The sequence below is a fragment of the Octopus bimaculoides genome, chromosome 6 (genome assembly GCF_046866305.1).
Source record: "Octopus bimaculoides isolate indiv1 chromosome 6, ASM4686630v1, whole genome shotgun sequence".
Classification (NCBI taxonomy): domain Eukaryota; kingdom Metazoa; phylum Mollusca; class Cephalopoda; order Octopoda; family Octopodidae; genus Octopus; species Octopus bimaculoides.
Window position 1 is genome coordinate 47,561,157 of NC_142933.1, and position 10,635 is coordinate 47,571,791.

Below are 10,635 nucleotides of genomic sequence, written 5' to 3' on the forward strand. Positions count from 1 at the left end.
GGTGTCGTGAATGATTTATAGCTTGACATAAATTTGTCACATCAAGGTGATAACAGCAAGAATGAAACAGCACTATTTCTGTCACTCAACACTCTTGCAAAATATCTCAATTGTTTTCAGAAATTTGTAGGTGTATTCCCATCGATCTATAATTTGTTAATGTATAGTAATATTTAATTTATTATATTCAGATATTAAATTGCATGCATGTTCGAATGCGATTGTATGTCGCGTGTAAGTAAAATTGGTCGTTATAAACCTGAAACAATTATATTGACGTATTGTTTAATATATTGACAAGTAACATATGCATGTTCATCAAAAAAGTACGCGAAAACACACGCGTATCTAAAACTAATAAACTTTGTCGGTTTGCATTTGAAAGTACACATTTAGTTACTCCAGCAAGGCGTTGATATTACGTTTTACTGGATGGGGAATAGGATGGAAAGACACAAATTTTACTGTACCAAGTATCATCAAGCAGACCAAATGTTGGGGGATCTTTTTTAGGTGTTACCGAAAGATATATTCAAGTAAAATTTATTGCCCCCACAGATCCATCATGAACAAAACATATTAGTAACATTCTTAGGCTTTCATTTGTTCTGAAACCATTGTTCGTTGGTTACGAAATAAATATGTTTATTTAACAGTTTTCTAAAAGCTCTTGTTATATTATTAGCATAAATTTACTTTGGGTAGAAGGAAGAAGAATATAACTAATTTGAAATAAAATTGCAAAACACCTTTTAGTAAAAAGTAAATTCGCCGTTGAGGTTTATGGTTTTTAAGAAATTTGTCACAAAATAATCATCACAATTATGCAGAATTTTTTTTTATGCTGTCATTTTATTCACTAATCAAATTTTTTAAAGAATATTCTATTAGAAAATAAACATCTTCATTATATCTGCATTTAGCCTAAATACTAACAGTATAGCTTCTTTCTTTTTTTTTTTTGCTCAGATATAATTAAACCTATAATTTAAAATAAACTTCAAAGTCAAATGTCAATATATTTTTTAAATAGCAGCTTATAAAGGGAACATTAAACAATAAAAACACTTATTTGTTTCATGACTATGTCTTTGATAAAAGCGTCCTTATGCATTACACTCAAAATATTTTATTTTAACCCATTTAATGTTCCCCAATCCTAAGCAAGATAATCGCGCCTTTAAAATGTGCATACAGCTGATAGAACTGCTGATAGTTTATTATTATTATTTTTATTATTATTATTATTATTATTATTATTATTATTATTATTATTATTATTATTATTATTATTGTTATTGTTGTTATTTTTGTTGTTATTATTGTTGTTGTTGTTGTTGTTGTTGTTGTTATTATTATTATTATTATTATTATTATTATTATTATTATTATTATTATTATTATTATTATTATCATTATTATTATTATTATTATTACTTTATTTTTCACAACTGAAATGACAACTAAAAGGTCTATGCAGTAGATATCGTGTCTGAGATCATGTATTATATAATAGATTTTATGAACAGATTGTTTATCTACTCATTGTTTGCCTTTTCCTTTTCCGTTTGATCAATTATAATTGCATTTTCTTTTCTTTATTTTATTATTTACCTTTTTGTACATTTTTGTATGTAGTCAGCAAGATAGTTATTATGGACTGTTAAAAGATATGATCCGTTAAAGCTATAGAATCAAATGAACAAAATGCAATTCTTCATTTTTCTTTCAGATATTAGAACTGTATCTTATGTATATTTATAATTTGCCTTAGTAATGTTTCGTTTTACTTCAATTTATTATCAAACCTTTATATTTTATCAACTAATTTGCGTCAAATTAGTAGTAAGCCAGTAAAAACGCTATTTGCAAGTTGTATCTAATCAATGGAATTTGTTCATGTTTGTTTTCTTTTACAAAATAACTTCCTGGTGTAGTTTCCTCATTTAAAATCAACAGAAAATTAAGAGGAAATAAAAACCCACTTAGGCTTAAACTTGAAAAATGTTTTGTCCATTGTGAATAGTTGTAAATTATAGTGACTAAATTCTATGTTAAAATTAATATTTAGAAATTTGTTTGGAATGTTAATGAATTCAATTAAACAAAAAAATGATATCGCGATGATAAAGTTATATCATTTATGTAAATCTTTCATAAAATAAACAATGGCATATCCTTAAGGTATCCGTTACTCTCGAAAGACCATGGGTCACTGCCTGGAGAATTTTGTGTCAGCTGCGGATGGCGGTGCGTCGTCTGGAACATAACAAAGTAATTTATAAAACACTAAAGCTATTAGTAAACCAGTAATAGTTTAGTGATAAATTTGTGAATATAAAAAAAAAACCTATGGTCGATTTGAAACAGATACAAGCTTCTAGTATTTCAGGTAGTTTTTGTGTTTTAGTGGACAAAATTTTCAAGAGTCTTCAGTTTCAAATTAGTAAACAACGATTGCATATATACTAAAATCTAGTGCGAATCTTCAAAAGATTCCAGTCTTGAACAGAGAACATTGTGCATATTAGGAGAATTGTTACTTTTCCTTTTTCAAATATTATAACAGATACATCTTTAAAAATATATATTAGATGATCAACGCCGCTACTTAATTGATAACATAATTGTAATATCTAAAATATATGTTCCTGCTATGAAATTGTAAAAATATGGGGAAGTATTTTCTGTTATACATTTAAATTCTCGAATACTTTTGGAAGAATAGAACCTGCAAACGTTCTACGATAATTTGAAGACTAAGAGAAGCGGTATTTATGTTTTGAAATTTTGTGTGAATAAATATTACTAAATATTTTGTTTTACGTTTCAGGTGCATATTTTTGCCTTAGTATGGTGATGATTACCCTATCCACAGTATTTGCTTGTGTTGTTGCGAATATGTTTTTCCGTGGTGTACGTGTGCATAGAGCACCGTACTGGCTGCGTGCAGTAAGTATTGTTTCACAAAAATTTATATCAAAATTTTTAATGCCTTTGATATTGTGCCAGGATGAAAATTATATAAGATTATTTATAAATTTGCTACAATTAATTACATTAATCACACTGTATAATAGTTACTTATTTGTATTTACCTTAAAAACATAAAATGTCAAATTAAACTCAAGCGAATTTTTAACTCAGAGCATGAAAGAACATAAATTATTACCACTGATCACATAATTCGATAATTCACCGTTTCTGAAAATGTACATTAATAATAACTTTTAGCATACGTTCAATGCTGCAAATTTTGATTTATTAACACCAGTCCTTTGCCAACTACCAATATATCAACATGAAATTCACTGCCAGACCATACCATAAGGCCAGAGATTTTTGAAAGTCACCCGTGGTCGCTATTCCTCACCTCGATATGGAAACCAATGCGTATCTTCCACTGGCTACATTCCTCAAGTAGTAGAGGTCTGTAAGCACTGCACAAGACTCCAAACGCCAAGCGCCCATAATATTAACCTTTTTTTATTCAGAACTGCAGCTCTTTCAAAGAGACGAGCTGTGAAAGGACGTGCCCCACAAAGAACAAGACACCCACTCACTATTTAAAAATCTTTGTAGATGAAGCAAGGAAGGAAACCTCGGAGATGGGGTTCTTGAGTACAGATGCAGTGTTTGACCAATTCAACACGTCTCCTTTACATGAAGCAGAACATCGGAAGCTCTAATCTTACCAGGTTTGAAATAGGGTAAGGTATGACGACCAAGGGATAGTATATAACGAATGCAATATTTACGTTTGCCGCCTCTGTTCAATCTTTCAAAGACTGCTTTCTTTTAACCCATTTCTGGATGAGACTGGCTAACCTATTCGTAAATTTGTCGTTGATACTGTGCTCCTTGAGTTCCGGAGAGGACTAGATCACAAGCAATAGGACAATGTCTCCAGCCTTTTGTAGATTAAAGGAATGACACATCTTAAAAATTGTAGGCCCGTTAATGGCTTTCCAATAAAACAGAAAACCTTAACCCAGAAAAGCAGAAACAATTCAGATACCTATCTGTATAGATCAATAACAATTCAACAAGCAAAAATCGAAGAATGAAGATCTTTGGTGCTGTGTGAGGCTTGACAGACTGAGGACTAATACGTTCCAAATTTTCGCACTTACACTGACGGTGTAAGTGCGAAAATTGTTTTACGGGGAATCGGAGAGAACATCTGAATGCAGAAGGTTTTTATGGCGCAGAAATTCCATTTAAGGAAAGTTCTACTTCTCACAATATCAAAGAAAAATCTAGAAAATATTATCTAAACTATGCTTTCTCTACATCTCTTGATTGGACAACCATATCCATCGGACTATCCATTTTATTTTCGTAATACCCATTCAAAAATCAAACTTAACATAGTATATCTAAATTCTATAAAGCAAGGGAAACAGAGAGTGGTTGGAAAATCGAAGACTCACAATCGCACCAAACCTGGTCAAATTCAGCGATTATCAAGACGATTAAAACAGCACATATTCCAACCCTTTGTATGACATCCGATATTTATACGCCAAAATCTGTAAAATTTTACACCTTTGTTAGACTGTTGCCGAGTTATTTGGCATGCCAATTCAATCTGTTCATTTACTGCAACACCAAATTCAGTCTGTCGTTATTCTTTACTTCCTCGACCTCTTCAAACAAGGCGTATCCGCAGGCGATTCTGCGGATTTTGCTTTCTCCTGCAAGGGTGCTACCATTCAAGCTGGAATGCAACTAACTTAATTGAGAATTCTTGTCCTATCAGGGCTGTTGTTGGTTGAGGCATGTGCATATTGACTTGAGGTATGAGTACGTTGTTAGGTGAGGTCCATACTTGCATGTTGTCTAGAAAATGGGCAAAAAAGGCAATATTTAAAACAAATTTTATAGCCAAGAGTTGAACAGTGTATTTCTGAAAAGAGTTGCTCAAGCGTTCAAGCTGCTAACCTTCTCCAGAGTAAGTGAAGAGAGACCATGTAACCCCATATGCATGCGTGTAACTTTGAGATTACAACTAACTACCAGCGTAATCAACTTGTTGCTATGTTGCTATCTGACACTCTTACTTTTCCCATGCATTATTGCATGTTTTATAGATACTTTCACCTTTATGTACCCGCAAAGTCCGAAAACCTCTTTAATCATGTAGCATATATCTCATTATACTGGAATTTTATACCGTTGTTGTCTGTTATCAAACATTAAATTGTCAAAATATAGGATTATATATGTTCGATGTTATGCGAATTATGTGACAAAAGGTCTATATCTGTACAATGCAATTTTGATACGATAATAAAATCAAGCGAATGGCATGAAAACTATTTCAGCAATTTATATATTGAATTACTATTGTTATTCTTATTCCATTTTCTCAAAACACATAATCTTACAAGTCCTAATCAACTGAATTTGCGAGGGGCGCAATTTATTGCGGCAGCAAACTCCAAACTTCATAATCACTAACGCTACATATAAAAATTACAAAACCCCATTAGATTCCACAATTAGAAGCCATATCTGTCTCAAATTACACCTTTCAAAGAAAGGGCAAATTGCATAACGTATCCTTATTTATATAAAGTGACGGAACTATCATGGGTAGAACACCTTTATTCATACATGTTGTGTCAATGTCAAACTAGAGCTAAGCAACAACTTGCTCTCCAACTCATCCACGGGAAATATTGATTTAAAATTTTGGTTTAAGGTCAGTAATTTTTGGAGAAGGGTAAGTCATTTACATCGACCCCAGTATTCAACTGGGTACATATTTTGTTGACATCCAAAAGGACGAAAGGCAAGGTCGACCTCGGCGGAATTTGAACTCAGAACGTAAAAACGAACAAAACATCCTTAAGCATTTTGCCTGGCTTTCTAACAATTTTACCAGTTCGCCGCCTTCAGCCACTAGAAATATCAAAATGCATACACGCAGAATTATATGCAAACACTGCAACATGTTGTCTACCACAGTATCAAGAAATTTCACACTCTAACCGAGTCCACCTTCTCGTTTTTCGCTGTTCACACCAGAATGTGCTTGTATACAAGTCTTGACGGCAGAATTGGAAAAGAACAATGCGTGTCACTCTCCACTTCCACTGAAAATTAATACAGACAGTGCAATACGCTCCTAATTTAGCATGTGGTTTTCTGAAATAGTAAAGTGGTTGATTGTGCCTAGTAGTTCGGCTATATATCTGCTCGGTTAATAACACAAGATTATTGGCATATTTGATTACACAGGTTTAAAAAGGAATACTGATTATTTAATTATATAATGTTTCTTTTCATTTAGAATTATAAATACAAAAAAATGTTAAAATGCATTAATTTCATTTTGAATACATACATCGAATTTAGAATAATTCCCAGAAAAAAATTGAGTGTCATATGAATGTATTAAATTGTATATTTGAATATTAAAAACATTAAGTGAACGGTTCCATTGGTTTATTTGATTAACGTTTTGGTAAAACACATATTAGGTTAACGTTATTTTATTTACCTTGCAATTTAACTTCTTTTCTTCAGGTTATGATTGACGGAATAGCGCGTGTCCTTTTTCTCCGCGACCAAGTGATGGACAAGAATCATAAAGAACAATCCAAAATGCGAAATTGGAATGTAAAGGTGACTGGCGAAAATAACAAGAAATTTCCTGCAGCCGATGCGAAATTTGCGAAGGTGCGATTACTTGAAAATAAAGACGAAAAAATGTCTGCATCATCGGATACACTTGAACCCTCGGTTCCTGATACGGTCATAGAACAACATGATGATAGACAGTCTCTGATGCGCTCTGCCATTCTCGAAGAGGTCAAAGCTATCCGGGAAATGTTGGATAAAGTCCAAGAAAAAAAAATGAAATTGGAAGAACGTGAAAAATTGGTGCGAGAATGGCGAGTGATAGCTTGCGTTACAGATAGACTGTTTTTTATCGTGTACGTATTGGTCAACGTTATTGGGGTTCTAGTGATATTTGTTAGAAAATAAGACAAAACAGGCTTCCATTTTGCATGGATTAACATGAGGTTTCCGTTTGTAATCTTCTTCTTGTCCTCTACCTACACCTTCTTTGCCTCTAAATTCTCAATGCAATTTATATTGATATAATATTTATAATATATTGCTCTAACCACACAGATATATATTTATATACACACACATATACTCACATATATCTTAATGTATGTGTGTGTGTGTCTCTACATACACTTACATTAATATGTATTTACAAGCATATTTATGTATGTGTATATGTCGAGATATATTTGTGTGTGCGTAAGACGATATATACTTATATATATATATATATATATATATATATATATATATATATATATGTAATATTTAACTTGATACATACGTAGAGTAATATTATATAGCAATGTATTAATTTAGCCAGTAGAATGTATGCGTATACATATATGCAGTATTATATCATATATGTATGTATACACACACGCGCATGCATATATATATATATATATATATATATATATATATATATATATATATATATATATATATATATATATATATATACATATATATACATATATATATGTATATAAAGAGAAAGAAAGTAATGGTGCGTGTTTGTACAAAAGGGAGAGTTGGAACAAAAAGAGAGACTTTGATAGATATACTGTAGGGGAACATGGATATACACTAATGTATTTAGTTAATTCAAATGTATGAATATGTGAGTAAATATATACATATATCATATATGCATATGCAGATATATGTGTGTTTGTATGCATATACGAGTGGGTGTGTGCATATATATATATATATATATATATATATATATATATATATATATATATATATATATATACATACATGCATATATATATTTACAAACACGCATATATATATATATATATATATATATATATATATATACAAACATATATATATGTATATATATATATATATATATATATATATATATATATATATATATATATATATATATATACACAAACATATATGTGTGCATGCGCATGTGGATATGAGAGAGAAAAAGAAACAAATTGATACATAAATACATTCATGTATATAAAAGTGTCAAATTGCCCGTAATTTAAAAGTTATAAATCTATTGTATATTGCCCATATTTATTCGTAGTAAACGTATTCTAACTGAATGAATGTGTAGCATATTAGGTTTAAAATATAAACAAATGAAATATTCATAGTTTTCATATAAATGATTCCACCTAAATAATTGGAATACATAAGTATTTGTAAATGTTGCTTTGTATTTATTTTATAAATGATATGTTAGATAGAAGGTGATCATATAATATTATTGGCATTTTACTGCGTAAAATACTATACATATATGAATAACTTATATTGCATGTGTCAGTTCTTGTGTGTAAAAGTATATTTAGAAACAGAAGTATTTAGATGTGTTTTACAATATATATATATATATATATATATATATATATATATACATACATATATATATATATATATATATATATATATATATATATATATATATATATATATATATATATATATATATATATATATATATATATATATATATATGCACGTTTATTTAATCTCTTAGTTTTAATTCAATATCCTATCTTATCTCTGAGACAAAGCTGAATAATATCAGAGGACAAGCAAGAGGAACCGTTCCTTAAGAAATTTCAATTTAACATTTCAAACAAATGATAAAACGGAAACCAAGTGACAAGTCATGTATACAATTTGATGATTTGATCTTTTCACAAGTGAGACTTCATTTTACGTCCACCCTGTTGTCCAGGGCCATCTTTTCAAAACGAAATTATATATCAAAGAGAGCAAAATAAGAAATTTAAACAATTTCCAGCGTGATGGCCTGGATGATATGTAAGTACACATATACTGATAAAAGACATACATTGGCACACACTCATAAATTTAAATGAACTTAATGCGTAGCTTCACTTATAATATATACGAACGCACGCTGACGAAAACCAGATACAGAAAACGTATATGTGTATATACATACATACATACATACATATATATATATATATATATATATATATATATATATATATATATATATATATACATATATATATATATCAAATTTACATTACAGCAATCTGAGATAGAATGGTGTTTGCCATGTAAAAAGACCTCTAAAATATTAAGCAGAATACAATTACAATAATTCTGCCTCAGTTTTCTACTTTTCTTGTTCAACGGACAAAAGAAACAAAAACAAAGTGAAAGCGGTAATTGAAAATACGATGACAAGTAAAATGCAGTTCTGCTAAATTAGTTCCAGACATGCAAGACGATTTTATGATTGAAATAAAGCACCCTCGGAAATCGAACGCATCGATGTGTAAAATTAAAGAGCACGAAATAATTCAAAAATTGATAAAGAATAACTAACACGAACGTTACTTGTTATATACATATATATATATATATATATAAGACATATATATATATATATACATGTATGTGTGTGTACGTGTGTGTGTGTTTGTGTGTGTATAAGCAATTGTTAATCTCTATGTATCTTTAAATATATACATACATGCAAAAATTATCTCGTATTAATTATCAAGTTATAGTTACACGTATATATATACATATATACATATGCAAATGTATATGTATATATATATATATATACATATCTATGTATCTATAAATAAATGTATGTATATATCAATTTACAAACACACTGAAGCACACGCATACACACACCACCCCCACACGCATATATATGTGTGTGGTATATATATATAATATATATATACATATATATATATATATATATATATATATATATATATATATATATATATATATAAACAATGCACACACATACAAATTTATGTATTTATGTATGCATATATGTAGATATACGAATATATAGAGATATCGATATCCAAATGTTAAACGCTGTCTTTATAACTGATGATTAAAAAGTCCTTTTAATAAATCTGCCAGATACAAAGACCATTTAATGAAAATGTATTAAAGATACACTAAACATTGCAGTACATTTAAAGAAAAAAAACGAAGAGCGTTGTAAACTATAAAAGCTATTCTATTGTTATTAATGTCATTACTGATTGTTATGCCGTTAAATTGAATTCTCATGTGTTTATGAAGAAATGAGATCATTTTTTTCTTCATGAAATCAAACAAAATAAGCAGTAGGAATGAATGTGTAATCGTACTTGTTGGAAAGGAAACTTTCTCTGCGGTATATTGGTTATTGCAAACTACTTTTTTCACGGTTTGAAAACAAATAGAAAAGAAAGAAAGGAAGAAATAATAAGAGAAATAAAGGAAAATGTTTACAATGACAAATCTGCAAATAGAAAACTAAAATCAAGCATGAATATGTATGTAGCCACTACATACGTACACATGTGTGTTTCTGTATTTTATGGGCACCTATGTGCACATTATTTCTTATAAGCATAAGTTCATATTTGTAATTATTTATAATTTACTACACATTGTACGTTATACTTGTGTATACACATACTCACGTGCACACACACAAATACAAGTGCATACACCCACACACTAGCACACAAACCCATATACATATATATATGTATATATATATATATATATATA

The 10,635-nt window shown here is 29.6% G+C and overlaps 1 protein-coding gene across 7 annotated transcripts in view; it reads left to right on the plus strand.

The window, feature by feature from the left end:
- Window positions 1–10,313, plus strand: part of LOC106873461 (neuronal acetylcholine receptor subunit alpha-10) — a 370,303-nt gene extending 359,990 nt beyond the window's left edge. For all 7 annotated transcript variants that reach the window (XM_014920832.3, XM_089353834.1, XM_089353835.1 and 4 more), the window contains 2 exons: window positions 2,834–2,952; window positions 6,535–10,313. In XM_014920832.3, the coding sequence (XP_014776318.1) occupies window positions 2,834–2,952; window positions 6,535–6,996 (581 nt within the window). In that variant the 3' untranslated portion in view covers window positions 6,997–10,313. The remainder of the gene's footprint in view (window positions 1–2,833; window positions 2,953–6,534) is intronic.
- The last annotated feature ends 322 nt before the right edge of the window (window positions 10,314–10,635 follow it).